The 26,390-nt window shown below is 37.9% G+C and overlaps 1 protein-coding gene across 6 annotated transcripts in view; it reads right to left on the bottom strand.

Annotated features, from left to right (window-relative positions):
- Window positions 1-4,311: 4,311 nt before the first annotated feature.
- The window catches only part of LOC111874353 (5-hydroxytryptamine receptor), a 644,097-nt gene continuing 622,018 nt past the window's right edge, over window positions 4,312-26,390 (bottom strand). For all 6 annotated transcript variants that reach the window (XM_033755419.1, XM_023869793.2, XM_033755421.1 and 3 more), the window contains 2 exons: window positions 16,443-16,552; window positions 4,312-8,910 (listed from right to left, as the gene is read on the bottom strand). In XM_033755419.1, the coding sequence (XP_033611310.1) occupies window positions 7,665-8,910; window positions 16,443-16,552 (1,356 nt within the window). In that variant the 3' untranslated portion in view covers window positions 4,312-7,664. The remainder of the gene's footprint in view (window positions 8,911-16,442; window positions 16,553-26,390) is intronic.

The following is a 26,390-nucleotide window of genomic DNA, read 5'->3' as shown; positions in this document are numbered from 1 at the left end:
TTAAGATGTAGAAAAACCGAAGTGAACGGAGAAGTTCATGGAGGTAGCCCTAGGCCCACTGGGGCTGTAGTGCCAAGAAAACAACAACAAAAAACACGATCAGAACAGTCGGTTTTCGTTAGTCATTCGAGAATGACAACACGTAGTAATTTGACAACGGAGAGTTCTCTTTTTTTTTACTCTCGGCCACAATAGTGTATAACCTGACTGAGATTTCTTGTAGCTTTCCTTGATTGATGCTTACCAAAAATTCTTTTATATTCCATAAGAGAATGTGAAAGTAGAAGGAAGAAAAATACATTTTATTTGGTTCATTCTGGTCCGTCACAGTACTTACTGTCCGTATTAATATATCCTTCTGAAGATGGTCTCCAAGACTGAAAGTTAACTCTTGGGGTTAAAGGGCGACCGGCGTGTAGGGCCATCTATGAGCCGACTGTCTAGAGAAAATGTGGGAGCCTCAACATCTCACAACCCTATGGGCCTCCACGGCCTGTTACAGGGACAGCTTTACTTTTATTTTAAAATGACCCTGTGCTTAAGCTCTACTCCAGGAAGAAGTACTTTGGAATTTAGTGTTAAATTTGGTACTAATTGGAGCTGAGTAGTCAGCCTCACCCTAAGGACATTCTTCCCATGGAACCAGAAGCTTCTGCCCACAGGATGCGATGGCTCGTGTGGATGACATAGAAAGAAAGTACTGTCCCTATCGGATTCTAAAAATAAATTTATTGTTGAGTGGGAGACTGTAAATGGTGAGACACCTGGTGAACAGTCCCTTTCGTATCCACAACTTTAAAAATATACTCTTTACACTCTATAATTTTCTTATATTATTCTTCACAATGCTCAACTATTTTCACTTTAATTACCTAGACAATTTCCCATTTCCTCTATGCGTGTTTTTTCCCCTGTCACATCTAAAGTTAAAAAAAATATTTTCTTACTATCTAAAATGAACTGCTTCTTCAATTTGGTTTTCTATTTGCACTTTAACCCATTTAGATACCATCCTGCTACCTCAATGCGTGTTCCGTTCGTGAAATTTATTAACATTCTAAGTATTAATTTCCCCATTCATGTTAAGTCAAATTTTACCTAAGACTTTTCTTCTCCAATTTTTGTTCCTTGACGACTCAGCAATGTGTGATTTCTTTTACTGACTCTACAGCCCTTGTAGGCCCTGGCTTCTGATTTTCAGTTTTATGATAATTTTACAAATTTTACAGACGGTAGGACTCCTTGGACGAGTGAGCAGTTCGTCGCAAGGCACCTACCTAAACACAGGACAACACAGACACAGAATAACGGATACACATACAAAACATCCATGCCTTGAGTGGGATTCGAACCTACGATCCCGGTTTCAGATCGAGTGAGCACAATACATGGCAGATTGTGATTAGATTTCTCTTTTTCTAAGCACAGAGGCGGCATCATTTCCCTGTACAACTTCTCAACTATCTTATTTTCCAAATTCTTGGTTCTATTCACCTTATACCATTTCATTCAGTGCTGGGAATCAAATAACAGCCGTAAGGTTAGTAGCAAGCTACCGATTGAGTTATCTATGTTCAAGAATATCTCAATAAAATTACAATTAAATTCGTATTATGATCCAGAATTCGCTGTTATATTATGCAATACAACTGATCACGGGATCCTAAGAAGACAGCCTCTCTAAAAGAACATCAGATCGAGCCTTATCAGTGTATCGTACTTTTGTTTGTCATTAATAAACCCTTTGAATATGTAATAAATTCAAAAGTTTCTAGGAAGACAATAGCGAATCAAACTTACAATTCAGGAGGAACTCAATAGCACATTGTGTTAGAGAAATGCCATTTTCCGTTGAATCCAGAATCTGTTTAGCTTTCTGTCTCCTACGTACAGAACCTAAGCATCAAAATGCACAGAAACACAGTTTTACCCGTTTCTTTTATATGGGTGTACATTTTTGTCGGAGTTCGAGTCCCAGTAGGATCAAGAATTTTTTCTTCTTCGCAGCGTCCAGACCGGATCTGGGGCCCGTCCAGCCTCCTTTTCATTGGGCACCGGAGAGTTCTTTCATCAGGCTTACACCTCCACCTATTGCCGAGGTCAAGAAATCATTGATCTATAAATCCACTCCCTCCATACGTCTCCATGACGCATTGCTTAATTAGTTAAGCAGAGGATTAACTTGACCGTCTAGACACATTCTGAGTGGAGCCAGAAGACTGGAAATTTTTGAAATCATGGAATAATTCTAAGTAAAATTTGATAGCCCAATATATTTTATTTATATGCTTACTTACACCTTATCTTACTACCTCTCAGTGTCTTGGACTATACATCATTAAAGTATAAAAAAAGTAGCGAGTAATGACGTCGGAAGATTGCATCAGGAAGTTGTCGTGTTTTAGTCATTTATGCTATCCTGTCATTTGTCTGGAGGGTCTAGAAAATTCACAAGAGAACTCATTCACGAGATTAAAGTTCTGAGCCAGATATCTCCGACATAAAATCGAGATGCATTACATTTAAGCGGCCTATTTTTCGCTTAGTGGGGGGTGGAGTCCAGCTGGGTCCACTCGGCACAGCGGCCACTGATTGGCCTATTGTACCAGCCACAGATGATAGTTAGGATGATTGTGGAGCAATTGGTGGAATGAAGATTGACAGGGGAAACCGAAGTACACGGAGAAAACCTGCCCCAGCGCCACTCTGTCCACCACAAATCTCACTTAACCAGACCCGGGATCGAACCCGGGCCGCCGTGGTGGGACGCCAGCGACTAACCGCTTGAGCTGGGGCGCGGTCAGTTTTAAGCCACTTGCTCGACCTCTTCGTTTCAAATGTAGCTTACAAGCTACGTATGAATTATGAACAGGGGTAATATGACAGTTTATTAGGAATTCGAGGAGCAAGGAAAATGCAATGATGTTAATTTGATTTAAATCAAAACAGTCTATGTTTACGACACCTTGAAATTTGAATTAGCATGTTCTTCCAAAACACCGACTCTTATCACCTAAACACGTGGAAACGCATCTCACAAGGCTGTAATGTTCAATGAATATCTTAAACACCACAATTCCGGCTGCAGACATTGTTTTGTAGAAAAATAAAAAAGGACAAAAATGATCCTATAGCAATACATCTTGTTTGTGTATATAGTTAATAAACTTCTTTTTCCTCTGTTACATAAATTATATTAGTTATTACTTCATAATAAATCTTTTAACCCCCATGCATTTTAATCTATTTTTGAAGGTCATTGGTTGGCATTAGTAAGCTAAGATTAACATCTAACCAGCAGCAAACTGCAAAGCAGGGAGAAAAAAATACATATTTGTTAGAATTAAAATGATCAAATTAGAAAAGTCCACCTAACAGTTTGTTTTCTTCTTAAGATTACAAACTTATAAAATATTGAATATTAATATTAAAAATAATGAAAATGCAATTTGTTGTTTCACTTAGTTATGTTCATAGTGTTTTCACTTGTGTAACCTACTGGGTAAAGTCACTAAATTATTCTGAATATTTTCTTTCTGTAAAGATATTATGAACTCTACTTTCCATGTGGAATAATACAACATTAAGGTACAGAGCATTCTTGCATATCTGTTGATTATAAGAAATTTCTGTTACTATATGTCACTCCTTGTTTCTCATTTCCGTTCCTTAGGCTCAAAAATACTTGAACAAAATTTTCTGTAAATGAAACTGTGAGTCTACTCTTCGTTGTCACAGTTACTTACATATCCAAATTTGGAAGAAACCTCTATAACAAACTGATATTCATAGATATTACACCTGAGGAATAGAGACATTATCCCAATCCCTGAAAATTTTCCAGATAGAATAAATAAATTTCTCATTCTTCTTGGACTTCTCATTTTCATAGACTGTCCTCGGTTATGTCTATCTCCATTCTTAAACCTCCTTTGATTTCTCTATAAATTCCTTGTGAGTACTGTTTTCCTTTCTTATCCTTTCGCCTTTTTCATCTAGTGCAAAGTCAATCAGTAGTTTTAGTAATTTATGTCCTTCCATTCTTCAGTTATTTATACATATATACTACGATCCATTATTTCTTTCAATGAAAGTGCAAATTTGATTTACACATAGAAATAAATCTAATTCACCACCACACCAAAGTAAGATATGCTTATGGGTACAGCTATCTGAGCTTCACCTCTAGCAGTTTAGGAAGTATGTTTTGATAAAATTGGAAGATGAAACTCTGAAGGCCACAGGTTGAAGTTTTTGTTTCAATCTAGGTGTTGGGAAGAAAGAACTATGCTACTGGTATTAAANGCATGGATGATGTAACATAAATGTAACAGGAAATAAGTGTAATAATATTATGAAACACACACACACAACAACATTACACAGACTAATATATGATGCATTTGATTCACCTGGGCATGGATTTTCACAAATAAATATCTTTAGTATTTAACATTTAATAAATATTTCTTTGATTACAACGTCAGTCCTGTTATAGACTTATAATTCTGATCATGTAATATGATGCATGTGTAGTGAGTGTGGTGTCTGATAATTTGTCTTCATAACTTTCACTGCATATTTATGAATGTCACAAAAATACACAGACCTTCTTCCATCGACAAGGTTCACTGTAGATGGACCTACTCTTCCTACTTATAGGCTTATATGACAGTAATATAATCTGTTATTAAAAATATATGAACGCAATTTGTCTCCTTACAACTACCCCCACCATGCTAATCTCATGTCATATGAAACAAGAAGAGCAGTTTTGAATTATTTCAACTCCATAACCTGTAAAAAGCATCTATAAGTAATAACCGAAACACAGAAAATAATTTTGTTTCCTTTCATGCAGATTATAAGCTGCTATTAATCTGCCTTTTGTTAATTCTTTACTGATCATGAACATTGTACTATAACCTAATGATCTTGGTAGATATTTGAATTAAATATTTATTGACATTCCTTTATACATATGAGTAATAAGTGAATAACATTTATCTTACAAGCACTTTCTGTGCTATAAAATCTTATTATGTTTTATATCAAAACAAAGTGCAAATGCGCGTTTATGCAGTCTTAACTTTGGCAAAGGATATATTTTTATTCACTGAATCTGTTTCTAACTCATTCATGTTAGTGTATGATGGAGGTGGGTATATGCCTATTTTCTAATAACATTTACATTGTCATTAGCTACTATGATGGAAGTGAAGCATGCGGTATTCAGATTTAACTCTTGGTCTTTGAACACCTAAGATAAATAGCCAGATAAAAATGAAGCTATGCTAATATTATGATTACCCAATATGCAAGAATCTGCACCACACACAAGTATTAAATAGAAATATACAACGATCCATTGATGATTAATTCATTTAAGTTTTTGTATGTTAGAATTAATTTGGTTTTGTAAGATTAAATCTTTGTTGCATATATTTTCCCTTGCAAATTAAATTCTTATTAATGTCAGAAGATTGGAAATTTATGGATAATTAGTTTCTTTATACATTTGGAAAACATTAGATTTACATTCTTAATAAAGAATTTTTTGTTATAAAATGGTGTTAAAATAAAACAATGTAGTCACTGTGGTTTCATGAACTCTACAAAACTAGCAAGTCTAAAAATCCTCTTTTTAAAGTATGTAAAACACAACATGATGGAATTCAGAAATATTTGCACATGTGGATAGTATGCTTACTCACGAAAACAAATGTTATCAGAGTAGTACTTGTGTGCATATTGCGACTATATACATTCCTTATTTATTTGCATGTATATGTACGTGAAGTGAACGGAGAAGTTCATGGAGGTAGGCCTAGGCCCACTGGGGCTGTAGTATATGTACTTGAATACACTTAATTGAGTTAATTACTTAACTTAAACATATGGAAATATAGTATTTTGATTAGTTTTGTTCCATATAATTGCTTGCTTCCATAGCACATTCATCCAGCAACTGCAGACTTGAAGTAACAAAAGACTCACTCACACTCTAAGTACGACTGATCCTTAGTAATGAATATTGTTAACATTTGAAATGTTTTGTTTACAGAATTAAAAACAGAGGGACATGAACACTGTAAGTAGATATGTGTAGGTTGTGTGAATTACTTTCAACCTGACATGTAAGAAAAGAACAAGAGACTACAAAATATTCCAGGTCCTTTTCCTTTAGTATTCAGTCACTTTACCCCAATGTTTAGAAGAATATTATTAAGTACTGTAACGGGAAGTATGATGTTTACACGTTTTCATTATAAATCACAATTTGTTCAATTTAAAGCAATGAAGTGGGTGTATTTTATTTATTTAAAATCTAGCTAAATTGATAGGCTATTACACTTACTTTGTTAAATACAATATGCACCACCTTAATTTTGAATATACCATATATTTTGTAAGACTAATTTATGATCCCTGATTTAAATAAATGTGGATACACTATTCACTGTAATTACTCTCACGTGATTTCCAAAACATTAAATTATTATTATTATCATTTTCATTATTATTATTACAACGTCCTTTGAAATATTAAAATAAAAAAGAATCACTTTGTGGTAAAATTCTTGTGTATGCAAACGTTTAAATGTATACAGTACTTGAGGCCAGTTAACACAAGAAACGTATGTTATTTAAGGTAAAGAGCTGAAATTAGGAATATTTTTAATAAAATTAGAATATTAACGTGAAATTTTTTAAAGTGTAAGTGTTCAGTAGATTCTAGCTATATTAACACTGAAAGGGCTGTATCCACAGGAACAACATAAGCTCTAGTATCGAAACAAAACCTATGTATTTTGTTTCTCGCTAACCCAAAATAATTACATTATACATAATACAAAGGCTGTACCTGAAATTTTAACTGAGCTAATATTAGGTATAATGGAGGTTGCACCAATTAAAAGTATCACAGAATTATTCTATTCTACGTATAAGATTTAACTTCATCCTTTATTCACAAATATGCCATTTACAAAATGAATGAGAGTAAAGCACCTTTTCGATTCATTTAGCCAGTATATTTCGTGTACAGCCCTTACCTACTATTTACACTTTAAAAACACTTACGAGTTTTGCCCGTTTCACCGAAATTAGTAATAGCCTTTATAACAGACCATTATAATATGAATAAGCTACCTAATCCTGTTTCATATACAGATTTATGATTAACCATTCTGCCTACAGCTTACATTTTCGTGACATCAATATATCGATACTTATTAACTAATATTAATTTTAAAATGTCACTCTTTACTTTAAAATGCGAAATTTTAATCTATGAACATTGGAGTATAACCTGCTAGACGCCAATTACCATTTCCAATATGTAGATATGACTACTTGGAAAGACATGGTAGTAAAATTTCCTCCTCTCCCTTATATATAATGAAGCATATACTTTCGTATATTTCAAATAAAAACAAATAATTATTATGGAAATATAAAGCCTTGACAAGAAACTTTAGTTTACGTATATTAATATGAAACATCGGAGTTCGTTGTCATTAACCATTTGCACCAAAACAATCGAAACATTCATCACACACATCAAATTTCATGTTTATTTACAAAGTATAATGAATCGTCCATAGCCCCTAATAAAATTGTTTGTTATTTTAAACTCTTACCTAAACAGTGTGACACAGTTCCTATCTAAGTTTCCCTGGTCTAAAATTTCTTGGTCTAGATCTCCTTCCACCGCCGCAAAGAATTCGCTTGAAAGCCTGTCGAAATTCTGGACTGAAAATTGTGTAGATCACAGGATTTAATGTGGAGTTGAAATACCCTAACCATAAGAAAAAACTTTGCATATAGTCATTGATATAACAAGCATCGCAAAGAGGCATTAGAAGTGCCAATATAAAGAATGGCAACCAGCACACCACAAAGGCTCCCGTAATGATAGCCAGTGTCTTGGCAGCTTTCCTCTCCCTCTTTGCTTCAAGACTTTCTTTCTTATCACGTCTTTGATTATTAGTCATCAGCAGCTTCTCTTTAATATTCCCACCACCAACAGTTACGTCCTTAGCATCGTTGGAAGATTCTCTCTGAAGAATCTCAACGCGACTCATATCGCTGATGTGGCTCTGATGACTTGCCGAGCCATTGTTAGTTGTGGTTGCCGTCGACGATTTTTCAGGGGACACGTTATTTGAAGTAGCTGTTATTGGTCCTACACCGTCCCTACTACTAACAGCACCAGTTGACTCTACTATACTTTTAGAAATAGTGAAAGCTGTTGTTACTACTTTACCATCATCCTCAACACCATCACCAACAATGCGTGTATCCTTCAAGTTTTCTGCAACACTGCCACCACCAGCACCAGAGGCACCACTGGTGTCTGAACTCTTATGAGTCTCATCGTCCTCACCAGTAACATCCACAGATACTGTGGAATGTCCTTCCACTAGTACCAGTGAAGATACTAGAGCCTCTGCGGCCGAGGATTTCTTATTCGACTTCATTCTTCTGAACCTTCTTTTAGTTATAAACCTGCCAGTACTTAAATTTGATGCTGCTGGTGGTGTGTTGTTAGAAGTCTTATTAGTAATTCCACCACCATGAGCGCTGTTTCCACCTACTATGGTTCTCTGTTGCCGTCGCCTGTGTATCCTCTTCCTTGCTGTCTGAAAGATCTTCCAGTAGAGCACAAGGATCACAAGGAGAGGGACATAGAACGTGGAGCAGGTAGCAAAAATCTGGTACGCCACGTCCTGGCTCACCATACACCGCTGCTGCAGGTTGATGCGGTCCAGGTAGTCCGGGTCCTTCCAGCCAAACTGTGGTGCCAGCGAGACGATGAGAGCCACCAACCACACTACCACAATCATGATTCCAATCCGGGTGCCATTTCGCGTGTGGATGTAATCCACGTTTGTCACAGCCCAGTACCTGAAACACAGTATGGCGTGTAATTTTGAGGAGGCACCTCAGTTTCTGCTACCCACGTAATATTAGAAGACTGATTTCTGAACCATGTAACACACATGACGTGTGATTAGAGATTCATATATTTAAATCGCAAAACCCTTGAGGGAACTGACCATTTGCTCTGAGGTAAGGTAGGCATGTAACTAACGTGTGGTATAGGCGACATTATTTGGTTCCGTTGCATGGCGTCTCTACAGCAGTGTTGCCACTATTAAAGTTCCAACTCTTGTATTAGTTTCTGAATAAGGACGCTCCATTGCGAGATTATCAGTTTTCGAGTAATACATTGAATAATACTGTAAATTATATATCCTTATAATTAAATAGGAGGAAATGCCTTCGAGTGGGGGAATTCTTCAGAAAGACTCTTTGGCAAACCGTTATTTTGAGTAGGATCCAAACAGTCTTAACATTTCGGCGGTTCTCTTCATAGCCAGGGCGAATTTCAAGCAAAGGTGGCGCGGTGCGTGCAGATAGAATATCAAACACACTTCACTGCCATCAGCTCCTGGTGACTCAGGCATAACTAGAGAGTCTGTAAAGACCTCATGCCCCCAACCTATGCCATGATTACCTTCCTTTCTGGTGTAATATACATGTGTACACTAATAATAGTTATTTGTTTACTTCAAATGCAGCTCATAGATCAGTTCTTACTACATTTTACACTTCTCCTGCAGTGTCCTCTAATTTGCGACAAAACTTGACATCCTCAGGGCAATAAAATTCGTAAACTGTGAATTAAAGATGGAGATATATGTTTCAATTAATCTAAAACAAAAAGAAATTCTAATATGACATACTGACACACGATGTAATCGAACTGATTTTGCTGGTTTGAAAAGTTTATTTTCAACTTTCTGATTTGCGAAACATTGTTTTAATAATGTCTTTGAGTTTTTAGCTTTTAAAAAGAATTAGTCTAACGGCACTCGGTAGCGTAGTTGGTTCAGGCACTGTGCTACAAGCCGGAAGGTCGCGGGTTCAAGTCCCGATGAGATCTTTGGATTTTTTCAATAGACGTAATCCTTCCGGCCGCACTATGGCCCTGGGGTCGACTCAGCCTCTAACAGAAATGAGCACCAGGAATATTCTTGGAATATTCATTGGGATAAAGGGCGGCCGGCGCGTAGGGCTGACAACCTTGCCGCCATTTATGAGTCGATTGTCTAGAAAATGTGGGAACCTCAACATCTCATAACCCTGTGGACCTCCACGGCCTGTTACAGGGATATCTTTACTTTAATTACTTATCTAAATTAACAAAACGGAGGAACTTCTCAAGCTACAGTTTATTAGTGCAAAGGAACTGTCCTGTTTTTTTTTATCAAAATAAATCCCAAAATTTTGAGTGACTGTTGAGAGTTGTAAGTTGATGTCGGGCGCAACATCATATGAGATACTTTGTTTTGTGGTCCTTCACCCAGAAAATGTATCTTCACACAGATTGACTGTGGAAAAGGGGAGATATTTAAGTGCAGCATGTTAGACAAGTCTGGATATCCCTGATTGCATCTGCACCAGGATTCAGCCAATGGTAGTTCACTAAATTTATGTTTGTGTGAAATCTATAGAAGTTTCTAAGCTTTGCATATACATATATTCGGGCATATCCCTAAATGAAAATGGATTTGTCATCCAGAATCTTTCATCTGTAACAGAAGGGAATGAGCAAAAATACATTTAAGCACTGGATAATGTCTCTGATACCCACATACTCGAAATCTCTTGCAGACACTTAAAAGAGAAAATTAAAATATTGGATGCATTCAGATTTCTTACGTCCTACAGTATTTTTACTTTTGAAATAATCAATTCTGTCCCATGTAGTGAACCTGGAGGCATTCTAACATTGCAGGGAGGGGTTCACTTAATTAGTCTCTGAGTAAAATTCTACCAAATATGCTAGCGCATTCAGGCACGAGGTACTTGTTAAAAAATGCAACAGATGAGATTTTTTTTTCTTGGCACTACACCCACAGTGGGCCTAGGCCTACCTCCATGAACTCCGTTCACTTCGGTTTTTCTTGATCTTACACATACGGTAGGACTCCTTGGGCGGGTGATCAGCTCGTCGCAAGGCCTCTACCTGTAGACAAACACAGAAAAACGCACACAAACATCCATGGCCTGAGTGGGATTCGAACCCACGATCCCGGCTTCCGAGCGAGCGAAGACAGTGCATGCCTTAGACCGCTCGGCTACCGTGACCGGCACAACAGATGAGATATATGCTCTATAAACAAACCTGTAATATGTAAACAAAAATCCCAAATTATGACAAACACTTGTCCCACCAGGATCTACTTCATTTCCATGTGCAGCAGCGGTGTTGTAAATTATGCTTACTGTCTACTGTGTGGTTTAGTGTACTGCTTTTGCGGTATCTTCTAGCACATTTTTCAGGCTTGCTACTCCTCGCAAGTTGTAAACACTTGTCACAACGCTTCCTCCTGACACCCAACGAGAATTACGGTAAAACAAGGGTGACTGATACTGTGACCACATTTCCTCGCGTAATTCTGCAAAAATTCTGGAATCTATAGGAAAGTCTTCATGTACTTTACAGTTCTGATCACTGCATCCATAACTTCACTCAGTTCTGGATATAATTTCCTCGTAGTCAGTGATTCACAATGTGTCACGCAGTATGTGCACTTAGCTTCTGGTTCCAGTCCTTTTAATTTCCAGCCTTTACAAGAGCTTCTTCATCCATGCATACTCCAACACAGCATGGTCATTTTATGCTTCTTCCTTCACGAAATCATCAACAATTTTGAAGAGTTCTTTCGCTGTTTTTCGTTTTTTTACAGGTTTATAGAAAAGAATGTCTTAATTGTTTTATCCTCAACTTATTGCACGTAAGCTATCAAATGACCAATACCACTACAATCAGTCACTTGGAGAATCTGTATTGAAAAACATTTGTTTTCATAATATAACCCAAAAGTACGTAGACTTGTATTGCCGTTAATTCCCTACAACCGCCGACGCTCTGAAGATGTATGCGAAATATTCTTCCGAAACATCGATTGAATTTCATGGTACTACACGACGTTGCGTTCCAGAAGGTAGAAAGCTTCATAACTTCCGTTCTGAGAACCTGAAATGTGATATGGGTACCGCCATATCCCTGTATGCTGACTTCTTATGAAGCAATGTGGGAATTTATATGGACAGTTCGTGTACAAACCTCGTGACCTTATGATCAAATAGGGCAGTTGATAATTCAGGCTGTAATTATGCAGTGCCAGTAGCCAATTAGACAGACACAATGAACAGACAGTTCAGTGTCCTAATTTAACTCTCAGTTAAGTACACTTTGATGTATAAGGTCATAGCAAAGTGAACCTTATTTGCAAGTGTACATATGGTGTTATGGTTCTGCCACTGTAATGAATAGAGCTGTGAGGATACAAATTATAGGAACAGTTTCAACAGCACATTCAGCGTGTCAAACGTCACGCTATATCAAATGGCTGTTCCTGCTAATCACTGATGCATACGTCATTTGACGTAACACTTCATGAAACAGAGCAGAATAATGTCTGGTGTCATGAGTTCTGATCAAACTCTTTGTATTCTACCATGTAACCAGCTCTGGTAGAGGCACAAATTATGATTATAAAGATGTTCTCATATGGTGTACAGTACTCAGGGCCCTCAGGATCAGACATACGTGTATCTGCTTAGAGGACATGTTACTACGTACGTTTCACACATCTGTCTCTCAGAGCCACGAAGTCGAAATATTTTAAGTTACCGACTAGTTTCCTTCAAAATTACCGATAATGAAAAGAATATCCTCATAAACCTTATGTGACCTGAAGAGTATTATCTTCTGGGATGTGATGAAATGTAGTCTGGTAAAGGTTTACTAACGTTTCGGAAGAATATATTGCCTCCACCTTCAGAGTCGAACAGTAAGACAGGGAAAAAACAACAGAAAACATCGGTAAATCGCTGTCAGAATATACGGCGTCATATAGCAGAATATCATTCTCTTCAAATTCACCACCGTGAGCCTCAAACATAGTTTTAGTTTTTCTTTTTAGTTTTTTGTGTTGAAGTGAGACTGAGTCCGCTTGGCACGTCGGCCACTAACTGGCCTATTTTACCAGAACCGAATGATAGATGATGATGAATGTGGAGCCTTCGCTGGAACGATAATTGGCAGGAGAAACCGAACTACTCAGANCCAATCTTAATTTCACCAATTGCTCCACAATCACCCTCACCTATCATCTGGGGCTGGTACAATAGGCCAGAAGTGGTCGTAGTACAAGGGACTTAGTCCCATCCCACTAGCAATAAAAAAACCGCCTGAGCTATGGCACGGCCAACCTCAAACATAATTAAGGGCAAATATTTTATTAAAATATTACAACTGACGTGGGGAGATAAATTGGCATTAATTCTCTATACACAAAATTGTTATGGAACGAAATAGTGCCAATAGAGTTCGTTAACAGGGGGCAGTACATACTGGCTGTATCTAATACTAATTCTGCCGATAAGTGGACATGTGAACAATAGTCTCTCTGTCTTCAACTGTCGTCATTTTCATGGAAAAATGTTAATTAGAAAACACTCATGGTGCCCATATTTTATATTTTTTTCAGTAATTAATGTTATGATTTCATTGTGAGTGCGCGAAGCGGAATGCCTAGTAAATTAATAATTACGTAATTCACTTAATAAGTTCTGGGTATAATTTCCATTACTGCAGATTTCGACTGTGTTAATTATTCAGATAAAATATCAACGTTTGGCGCCATCACCATATTTCAGTTGACAACAAATGTGAAGGAACTGCCCATGCAGAATAATAGTACATAGGCACGCCAATAGTATCTCAACCCACGGCATATATCACATTCCTAGACCCTATTCTTCAATAGCTGGTTCTGTAAAAAATTCGGCTCATTAAAAGGCTTCTGAAAAAAATAAATATTTTGATTGTGGTCATCTGGGTTGTGATATATTGCAGTCTTACAGGATACTGCTGACCGCCTCTGTGGTCTAGTGGTTAGAGTTCCTGGCTACAGATCCAGAGGTTCCGGGTTCGATTCCCGGCGCTACCATATCCACTCAGCCTCGTGAGAATAACTGAGGAGCTACTTGAATCGAAAAGTAGCGACTCCGGTCTAGAAAACCGAAATTAACGGCCGTGGGGATTCGTTGCGCTGACCACAGGACACCCTCTATCCGTTACAGTTGGCACTAACTTCGCCGACAACCGGTGGTCGCTGGGCCGGTATATTCGCTTGCGGGCTAAAGCCACGGAGTTTCTATAGGATACTGACGTTTTCGGGGAGTAGTTTGCATCCATTTTCAGGGCTAAAATGTGTAGGTTGAGGGACTGGATCCGTTATAGAAAAGTGTATAGAAGGTGTCCACTGAGGTCTCTACGAAGGGGTAAGCAAATTGATCTTCGTAATGCCTACATAATCAAGCCAATTTCTAAGCTTACTTCTTTCAGCCATGAGAATGGAGCCAGAACTTTTTTTCCGAAATTTTGGTATCTTTCAGGACAACAAAGTGTCGCAACCCAGAAGATTATAAGCTGAACAATTACCGTTGTGAAAATTTCAATATGAGTAAATGGTCTTGTATAGAAGTTAGGAAATGAATAGAGCAACTAATTTCAAAATTCTAAATAAGAACTCAAAATCGTTTTAATTAAAGACGTGGAACATATTCTATAACTTCACAAAATCCAAGTATTAATTTTGATGTAAAAGCAGTCATTTAATGTGGGATTTGAAGGTCTCACAACTGTGGTTATAAAGAGATATATCTTCTGGATATACGGCCATATATTCGGTTTAAAGTCGACCGACGTTTCCGGGGAATATGTCTCCTCCATTTTCAGTGTCGGAATATAAGCGCAGCAAGAACCCAGCAGGGTCTTGTTATCTGCTTGATGCTGGTTTCTTGCTTATCATATTCTTAGTCCCTGAAGTCGGCGGCGGGAACGTTCCTTCGAAACGTCGGTTTATTTTCAACGGACTATATGGCATTGTACTCGTATCCCGAAATACAAAATTCTTCAGTTACTTAATGTTTACGGTAATTTAGTCAGGACTAAATGTTATTTGTTGCGAAATAGAAGTACAGGGTTTTCGGATGAAAGGTATCCAAAATAAAATCCATGATATGTATGTAATGGCCGTCTTGTAGTGCACTCAGTTTAACATGTCACTTGACTACATGTTTCGGCAACATTGTGCCATCTTCAAATGCTTTATTTACGCTAAGCTATTGCATTGTTTGCCATCATGTGTCTTTCATAAAATTATTAAAATGTACATTCTTCATCAAGTATAATAAAATTTGTATATACTAAAACTTGTTAAGATTATTCATCTTATGCGTCTTAATTCAAACTCGCGTATTGTATGGTTCTTCCACTATGGGAGTCATTTTTCCTATATTTTTGTATACTGTATCTTGTGATGTGTCCTTCCTTTTTGGACGCGAGCGTTGTAATGTCATTATAACGTTCGCAATTTAGATCTTTAATCACTGAATTACATGATGAATTATTCGTAAGATAGGCAGGCCTACTTAATTTCCACAGCTCAATGTCAAAGTGATAAGAATTAATGTTTCAAGGCAAACGAACAGCAAATGATGGTAATTTCGATGTGATTACATGTACTTTCCAATTATGTATATCTCTCTTTTTCAAAAAGTATGCCCATACTTCACAGCCAACCAATTTTCAAATATCCCACAACAACAATTTATTGGTTGTTGTGAAGTTTCATAAAGTATTTGTATTCGAGGAATCACTCAACACATATCGTATTTCTGTAACAATAGAGGAAGCTTACTAAGTTGAGTCTACTTAAGGAAACCTTCGTTATGTAATATTATAGGAAAAGTTTGAAGAAAAACTCCCCATACAGTTAAACAAGTGTTTTTTGGTCTTTTATTTCTGATTGAAAGTTTTATTCTATCCAGCGAGCGCCATGAAACAAGAAGAGATCCCATAGGGCAAAAACGTACAATGAAAGAGCATATGTATTAACAGTTGCGTAATTTCAGCAAATTAAGAAGGAAAGCTGTATGATTGAGAAGGAAAGCTGTATGATTGAGAAGGAAAGCTGTATGATTAAGAAGGAAAGCTGTATGAGTATAAAACTTGATATCTCGGTTGTCCCCCCTTTTCACTGCTCTCACATAGCTGTGTTTATTTCCAGTACCGGTTCTCACGGTCTTTTCGCTTGTGGATTTCTTATTTTTCCTTCTATCCTGAAGATGGAGGCGATACGTTCCTCCGAAACGTCGGCTAACACCACATCTACACGGTGCCACGTCCCAGAAGACTACTTTCTTCTTAATACCAATAGTTTACGACGGGTTCTACGGCGGTATGGCCGATATAACAACGAACATTCTGTTTGAGGAAATGAGATAAATTTCTGTATCACAGGACGTTACATTACATAGCTGGACGAATGTTATATGAATGCACAGAATCTCACCTATCTACAGCGATAGCGACCAGGTGGAGTATGGAAGCGGTGCAGCATAGAACATCGCTAGATGTCCACATGTCGCACAGCTCGGGGCCCAGAATCCAACCTTTGCTGATCTGGAATCACAAAATATACGAGCAGCTGTAAGTTATTTCTCGGTGAACTGATTCGTCCAAAATTGTACATGGCGTGTTCGAGGCCTGGGTAAGTAGGAAGCTAGGGGCAGGATACTGTACACATCGCAGAATCTCTGACGCGTATCGAAGGACTATGCAGTCCGTCGGCCTGGTGGTAAAAACTATATATATATATATAAAGTGAAAGTAAAACTACCCCTGTAACACGCCGTGGAGGCCCATGGGGTTGTGAAACGTCGAGGCTCCCAGGTGACAAGTGAAGGTAACACCACACGCTGCTAGAGGGAACAACGCACAAACAAGGGGCAAAATTACAGATTGCAGACATGACACAACAAAGGGCTTACGAATATAAAACAGGCTGCCGCAATAAAACATCCGAAGAAAAGATACAGATCAATTCAAGTGGACAAGGCCCCTTGTGAGGTGTAATAAAAATTTTACAAACATTTAAAGGAAATTTTAATAGAAAATTCTAATAGATTTTATTTGATTTAATTTAAGTTAACTACAACGTGTGCTATTTTAGTACAGACTAGTTAGACTATGACTTGACGTTTTAAATCATGAAGCGTACAGTCACATACATGACGAATGGATAATATTAGTGCAGTGCAGCAGTTTTGGCACAGCAAGACACCTGAAGATGGTCATTTAGGGCCGAAACCTGTTGTGTCGAAAGTGAAAGTGGAAGAAAGGAGGAACAATTTCTTGCATTGTTGACGGACTGTGTAGTACAATAAACAGTATTGGATATAGTAATGCTACATGATGTTTAAATACAGGATTATCTTAATAAACACTGATATAATGGAAGGGCCTATAATTATGCACAAGCAGGTCAAAATAGCCGCTTAGTCTAAGGCATGAACTGTCTTCTCTCGCTCGAACGTTGGGATAGTGGGTTCGAATTCCAATTAAGGCATGGATGTTTGGTGTGTGTATATGTTTATTCTGTGTTTGGGTAGAGGCCTTGCGACTAGCTGATCACTCATCCAAGGAGTCCTACCGTCTGTGAAAAATGATTACGGAACTGAGTAAGAGACCAGGGCCCTGAATGGGCTGGAGAACTATTGAGAAAAAGATCTGTAGAAGCGTGGGTTTCCTTCACGTAACTCAACTCTGTTACGAAGTTCGTCATTTCAAAACAGTCAGAAATTGATATATATATAAGCTGAGATTTCCTCCACTGACATGACAGTCATATTGATCCCTAATTTTGCGAGAAACTACCATCTGACAATTATAGTGTTCACAGATACATTATACAGACAAACAGGTGGAGTCATGCAGGAGACTAGGATGACTCAAAAGAGGGAAATATTTCTTATCTGATTTTGAATATACTGTATTAAGAATTATTGAAAACGGGCTGTAGAAAAGTAGGATCGGTCTATCAGAAAGACAATGTACATTATAACCCACATTTTTGAACTGAAGTTTTGGGAAGCACGGTTTGAAATCCCTTATGAAGTTGGTACCTGGCTCAGATTGTTTTTGTCATTTTGTGTCTCATCTATATTCGGACCTGGGACCACTACATACTTCAATAATTTAGCTAGTCATAAAAATTTAACGCATTTTTATTCTAGCAGTTACGTTATGCTTCTACGAAAATTATGACTACCAGCAAAAAGGTGAGTATGGATAGAAGAAATCAAACAGTGTACATTTCTTAAACACTGTCTGTTGCCAATTATTTTGATTCTTGAAGAAGAGGAACACGTGCTCAAGAAGTCGTCTCAAAAACCAGAGATTTATGTTTGTTGCGCTCTCAAAATAACCTCACACGAGCCTTAAGGGGCTCTGTCAATGTGAGCAGTTGCAGACTCCTGTTATCTCTACTGGAACAGGCTTGTAAGTTAATATTCCTTCTTTAGAAGCTGACAGTCCCTCACCGATTATGAAAGTCTTCTCTTTATTTTTCTGAGCTCTGTCGAACACAAGGGTCTCTATGTGCTAGGACGAGTGGTCTTGGAAGAACAAGAAAATACATTGTTTTTCTGGAGTTTATAATTTGGAGGGGTTGGAGGGTGAAGTACCTAAACACTTCCCCGGGATGTCTTCTACCATCATGCCAAACTTGATCCAAAGAGGTGTAACGAGGTGTTAATTTGCAAAGAAGGAACAAGCAGACACTCGCATCCTTAGAAATATGAGAGATAAGACACTGGTATAAGGAGTGAGACACTTTTTGCCCGAATATAACACACATTTTCGAAATACCGACGGATTTGTTTGGATCATGAAGCGCAAATGACTTTTACTAGACTATTTACGTGATCCCGTGTCTTACTGACTGCTTTTAGATGTCTAGGAATGATCCCATTTCCTTAAACCTTTATTATTGGCAATGTTTTCCAGCCTGTGTAACTTGAATCAGAATTGTTCAATAAATCAAAGGCCGGGCATTTAGTAGCGCTCTCCAGTATCCTAATTTACACCCTGTCTCGTTTTGGAAAATTATTGCTGTTGAAGTCGTCTGCAGCAAATTTATCTAGTAATAAATCAATTTAGATGTTTGTACTCCTTTTCAATTGTTGACTTTTAATCAAACCTTTACTGCAAAAGTAGCCTAAATGCTCGCTTCACATTAGAGTTTGTAGTTACTTAGCTGGACAGTATATACTCGTACATACTTTGAATGAAATGTCATAAAAGACACAAAATTTTCACTTCCTATTTTTTGTAAAAACGTCATCGTCTCTAAATCTCATAAAACTCATGTCTTAAAGTTTTCATATCAAATATTTGCATATGTTTATTTTACCCATGAGTGCTACTTACCCCTCCGATATATTATTATTTATTTTTGGTATCTTAATAAAACAATTTGGTAATACTTGTAATAACTCTGCTCTGTGCGTGCTAAGCTTAATTTTGACCCTGAAGAGAGTGACAGCATAATTTCCCGAAACGTCCGTGAACTTATACAAGATTACACAGCGGCATATCCAATAAGATACTAGACTCTCTATCCACTGCAGTGAGAACTCGTATCTCATCAAATGGTACGTTCTTAGGAGAACTTGTGACTTCTAATCCCATTTCAAATGCTTAAATAAATACAACAATATTTTCAGAAACTATGCACTAAGAATTATATCATATACTGATTAATTTCTGCGCGTTATTAGAAGTGATATAGATTTGAACTGAATCAAACATCTCAGTGTAATCTGAAAGCTCGTCACTGTTGCTATGCATGTAACTAAAATAGCCTACAGAATACAATGTGTTCCACGACTTTATGTCATAATATCATGAGGATATTTCCGAGAACATTCCAAATAAAAAATATTACATCAATATAGGTATGATAATGAAAGGTTAGGGGGCTTGGCAGATTTAATTTGTATCAAATAATATAAACACTTTTATTGTAATAAGAAATTTTACTTAATGATTCTAAACAATTTTTCATGGGGCGCCCATGTATCTTAGTCAACACGCGACGCAGAACTGAATTTGGCCAAGAGGAGCGGCAGAACCGAATTAACCCAAGAGAAGGGGCAGAACTGAATTGGGCTAAAAGGAGCGGCAGAACTGACCACCGCGATCACCGGCTCTCAGCCTCTTGACTCCCGCGTTTGGGGTACATGAAAGACCTTTGTTTTTATAAAGCAAGGATGATACAGATCACGATAAAATTCGTCACATTATCGACACGTCACGCATCAGTGATCGAAACACTCTTTGTCACGTTCCACGAAATGAGATTGGCAAGAATGTAAATCGAAGCTGAAGACTGACATTTGGAACATTTGTCACACCAATGGAAGCCCGGAGTATATAAAGGCATGTGCAGATATTAAGTGTCATTTCTTGTAATAAACATGTCCATCGTATTCATATCATCTTAAAATGGCGTTAAGAGATGCGGGCTTACCCTATGTAAATTACGTCTCTGCTAAAATAAATAAACGAACAAATGTCTGACGGTCGCCATATTCATATGATAGAAAACAGAAAACTGAAAAATATCAAAGGCAGCTGATCTCAAATAGGCATGCTATTCACACTTATATCAACCTTCTGTTAGTTAACATTTATAAGTGGAGAATGATGATGATGATGATGATGATGATGATGATGATGATAAAGGAGAAGACAACAACGACTGTGTTTAGAGGCGTGATGGTATCTTCGGTTATTTAAGCGTGTCTAAAAGATATATATATATAAATCGAACTTATAAAATGTAAAGGAGAGCAACTGAACGTGAATTATTAAGATACTCGTATAAACAAAATTCTGAGCCGCTCACGGTAGCCGAGAGGTCTAAGTCATGCAATGACTTTGCTCGCTCTGAAGCCTGGACCGTGGGTTCGAACACCACACAGGGCATGAATGTTTGGTGTTTGTGTGTGTGTGCGTTTTCTGTATTTGTGTACAGGTAGAGGCCTTGCGACGAGCTGATCAACCGCCCAAGGCGTCCTACCGAATGTCAAAGAACTAATAAACCGAAGTGAAACGGAGAGTTTCATGGAGGTAGGCCAAGGCCAAAATTGGGGCTGTAGCGCCAAGGGAAGAAACAAAATAAAATTCTGAAAGAAAGAAAAGCAAGGTTTTAGCATTCATTCATTAGACATAAAACTGTAAAAACGTTGATAAAGTGAGGTTTCACATGTACATATACGCATATATACATACACACATACACAAGTTCCTTGCACATGTATCACGTGAAAATATCAGTTGTTGAAGAAGTAAGAGTCATATTGTACTGAATTAGTGAGTTCAGTGTTGCTTAAAATATAGTGAAACCGCACCCACACTGCAATTGTCATCTCGGAGAAAGTACTCTAAGCTGCACTGCATGTGAAGAGTACGGCCGTTGTCAACATAAAATGGTCACATGAGATATGTCGTACTGTTAACTGTGCGTCACTCTGTTGCGTCACATAGGTATGACCAATGCGGAGTAAAGTAAAAAAAAAAAATTGTAAAGCTCTCTCTGTAACAGGCCGTGGAGGCCCATAAGGTTGTGAGACGTCGACGCTCTCACATTTTCTAAACAATCGGCTCACAGATGGCGGTAAGGTTGTCAGCCTTACGCGCCGGCCGCGCTTTACTCCCCAGGAAAATCATTTAATGAATCCCTGGTACTCATTTCTGTTAAAGGCTGAGTGCGGCTGGAAAGATTAGGTCAATAGAAAAAAACCCAATGAATTCATCGGGACTTGAACCCGCGACCTTCCGGCTTGTAGCACAGTGCCCCAAACAACTACGCTACCGTGCGCCCTCGGAGGTTATGTATGAGAAATCTTAAAATATGAATATTAAACAAAGATGCAGCTAGTTTTTCCGTCGATCAAAGTTTCCAACCGTGTGGACAGTAGTGTAATTAGAATAAACCGACGTCATCTCCGTGAAATATCTGTAAATTGCGTCTGTTACTGTAACTTCTCCGTGTTGAATAAGAGGCAGATCGAAATTATCTCGAACGAGAAGCCAGGATGAAGAAACACACTCGAGCACGTCGTTTTCATTTCTACTGTAAGACTATGAAGAAACAGCTCATACTGGTGTACCTGTCTGTTTCGACACGTATTTCTGGTGAGCGAGTGGCTAGAATGTGCGTCATATATATATTTGGAACATTTGTTTATAACGACCAAATTCTGCCGACCCGAACTACACGGACGTATATAGAAATCAATATCTGCCGACGATCTGTAATGAAATAACTTCTGAACAGTGGTACCAATATTACAGCGCTGGTTGCGCCAGAAAAAAGAGTAATAAAAAGATAATCATTATACATTAACATCAACATTTAATGGGTTTTCTGAAATTTCCGCCAATAATTTTACATATGATATCTAATAGGGAAAAGTCAAACATAAATAAACAACATACTAATCAAAATAACATAATTTTCGAAATAAATACAATGAGAGATAATCATGAGCAGTGGGGGAACAGAGGATTGTATTACACATCATACAAGTGGCAGTGGTTAAGAACTACGACATAAGTGGCATGGAATATAGTACACAAGTCGAAACGCGTTTTCTCTTGACGTTAACAGGATTTATTGTGACGAGCGTAGACAATCAATTACAAACAGTATTTATAACAAATAAGATGGATCAAGTCAAGGAGGATGAGGTGGACAGGGCATGTAGCACGAATGGGGGAGATGAGGAATGCGTATAGGATATTGGTGGGAAAGCCAGAAGGAAAGAGATCACTGGGAAGACCAAGGCGTAGGTGGGTGAACAATATTAGAATGGAACTTAGAGAGATAGGATCGGATGGTATGGATTGGATAGATCTGGCTCAGGATAGGGAGCAGAGAAGGGCTCTTGTGAACACGGTAATGAACCTTCGGGTTCCATAAAATGCTGGGAAATTCTTGAGTAACTGCAGAATTGGCGGCTCCTCCAGAAGGGCTCAGCTCCATGAGTAAGTAAGTAAGTAAGTAAGTAAGTAAGATGGACATGAATTCCATTGAGATGAGTCATGACTAGACTCTGGTGAGAACGTAAGCTGATTTTCGAATACTGTACTGAAACTTTATCCCAGACTGTTTCAGCAAATTCGTACCATAATTCAAAAGGATGTTAGTGACCATCTTCCTTGCTAAATATTTAAATTCGCCCAAGGAGTGCCGATTTCTTTTTAATTTTAGCTCTTCCTACTGAATCTTTAACTTCCCTTCAACCTCACCGGTTCAGGATACCTCCCCATACCATTTTCCCGCTAACAGAACTTGCTGCTAATTATGGTTCAGCATTTCCGACTCTCAACCAACTTCTACAGCAGCCGCTGCAGGGAATGTACAGTATAAGAATTTTCCGGACTTTAGATAAGGGACTTCCAGTAATATTCAGTTCGGAAATATTCGTCCTTCAATGTCCTATTTAAAACCGCAAAGATGAATTTATGCAGAATTATAATTTTATCTTAATTTTCACTGGTTTGAAGCTTGGTCTCTAATGCCTAGAGAAACAGTACTAAGGAGCAATGTTTGGACATACGGGAGAGGAAGTAACAGGGGGAGAGGGAGAATTGCATAATGAGAAATTTCATTACTCGTACTATTCATAATTCGATATTAAGGCGAGCGAATTAAAGAGGATTAGATTGGCGATACACGTAGAACGTATTGGAGCGATGATAAAAGCATACACAAATTTAGTTGGAAAATCTGATGACCTGGTTCAGGACAGAATAGAGGTAGACGGTAGACCCTTATGGCCATTAAAATTCATATATATTTTCCATACTAGGCGAGAACTTTATTCAATGAAAGCCCATTAGCTTCATTTGTCTTTTTAATTACCGATTCATTGAATAAAACGTAATGTTTTATTTAAGAATATAATGCATGTCACAAACGTCCAAGTGCAATTTTCTCAAGAAAGTAGCTGACCGTAACAAAATTTAACTTGAAGTAAGCGGAAAGCTCGGGATATTTAGTATTAAGCAATATCGCGATATTTATGGATTACGGAATGCAGTTAGGTCAATTAATCTAAAATAAGGAAGCTATAATTATCTAGAAATGAGGATATTATATGAGACAAGAAAGGCATGCAGCATTTTAGTGGGAAAACCCTGTCGTATACAGAGTTATTCATAAGTTCGCGAAATTTTTTGAAAATTTACAATAAATAAACTATGCAACGGATACCAAATTTCATTACGTACACTGAAATAAAGATAAACTCACCAACTTCTTTTACATAGTTTACAAATGCTCTGTGTGGCCACCTTTGCTGATACGGCAGACATCTATGCGATAATCCATTCCGTCCTACACCCGCGCCAGCATATCGCGGTTGGACAGAGCCACAGCAGCGGTGATACGGTTGCGAAGATCCCTGAGATTAGCAGGCAATGGCGGCTTTCAAAAAGACTTGGAGAGATTCATTCCCTATCGTCGTAAGAATTACCATGATCCGATGCATAGTTCTTGGGGGTAAAGGGCGGCCGGCGCATAGGGCTGACAAGCTTACCGCCATCTATGAGCCGATTGTCTAGAAAAGGTGGGGCCCTCAACATCTCATAACCCTACGGGCCTCCAGGGCCTGTTATATGGATAATTTTATTTTGCTTTATATGAAGTAGGCCTACATACGTACAGTGGCGTGTATATGAAGACGCATGTGGCGTGAATAAAAGTATAAGTTCATGTGCTTCCTTCCAAGAGGTAAGCATAAATAAATATTAGGCGCGAAAACAAGTCCAATTTTCATTTAATACTTACTCGTACATTCATTTTGTGTGTGTACAGAAGTTCCATTCCCGCGGAACTGACAGAGAGCAGGTGATTTTAATATTCGAAGGGTTTAATCAAACAGAACTAATTTCTCTCTGACTATTCATAATGACGGGCAGACGGTAGGGCAGTTATTACAGTCGCTTCTTCCTAAAGCTCTTGAGGATTCTTCTTCTTCCTCTTCTTCTTGTCATTTTTCGTAGCGTTTCATTACTTTTCGGGCCAGAGACTTTTCCTTTATACAGATTTTCTACACGGTTCGAAACTAGCGGTGGGGCGTTCATGCTTCAAAACCTTAATTGTGGAATTAAAGTGGCCAAATTCCGCACAAAAAAGCGAGGTACATTATAAATTATTTGATATTCTCATCACTTATTTCTTTTGGTAGATTGCGGTTAGGGGGGATGCTCTACAATATTCTCTTTAAGACTGGGGTACTCACGTACCTAGTTAGACACTTTAAAAAGTGTTTCAACGAAACCTGTATAAGTAACGTATATGTAAAATTTAGCTGATTTCCTTCCTCTTCAAAATTATCTGCAACAAGGAAATGTTTTATCGCATTGCTTTTCAACTTCTCTTAAGAATACGCCATTAGGAAGGTCCAGAAAAACCAGGTAGGACTGAATTTAAATGGATAAATCAGGTTCGGGTCTGTCTATGCTGATTGCGTAAACCTATTGGGAGACAATATAAACACCATACAGAAAGATACAAAAACACTGAACTGACGCTAAAAAGGAGGTTTGTCTAGAAGTAAACACAGAGAAAACTAAATACATGTCTCTTTACCAGAATGCAGGACAAATCATAATATAAAGATAGCTAAGAGATCCTTTGAAAACGTGGCACAGTTCAAGTATTTGGGAAAGAGAGTAACAAATCAAAATTTGATTTATGAAGAAATCATGTGGAGATTGAATTCGGGTAATGCTTGCTACCATTCTTTTCAGAAAATTTTGTCTACTAACCTGCTGTCCAAAAATGCAAAAATTATAATATAAAAAAAACTATTATTTTTTCTGTTGTCTTGTAAGGGTGTGAGACTTGGTCTCAGAGATTAAGGGAAAACATTGACTGAGGGTGTTTGAGAATATTTATACCGAAGGGGGATGAAGTGATGGAAGACTGGGAAGAAAATAATAATGAAGAGTTTTATAACTTCAACTTTTCCCCCATTGTAATTATAATAAAAAAGCTAAGGGTGGTAAGATGGGCAGCGCATGTAACATGCATGGGGAGAAAAGAAATGCATACATGGTTTTGGTGGGAAAGCCAGAAGAAAGTGGACCATCTAGATGCAAGTGGGAGGATAATATTAAGATGGGTCTTAGAGAAATAGGATGGGGTGGCAGGTATTCAATTAATCTGAGCCCGTATACGGAACAGTAGCCGGCTGTGGTGAACACGATAATGCACCTTCAGGTTGCACAAAGTGTTGGGAAATTCTTGAGTAGCTGAGCGACTGGTAACGTCTCACGAATGACTCAGCTCCTTGGGGTTTGTTAGTTAGTGAAACTGCCAGAATTTCGGGATTTTTCTCCAATACCCATGCAGGTTAGTAAGAATGTGCGGGCCTTAAATCGT

This window comes from Cryptotermes secundus, unplaced genomic scaffold (assembly GCF_002891405.2).
Source record: "Cryptotermes secundus unplaced genomic scaffold, Csec_1.0 scaffold49, whole genome shotgun sequence".
NCBI classification, from domain to species: Eukaryota; Metazoa; Arthropoda; class Insecta; order Blattodea; family Kalotermitidae; genus Cryptotermes; species Cryptotermes secundus.
Note: the sequence above shows the minus strand (reverse complement) of the source record. Positions and strands in the feature narration are given on the sequence as shown.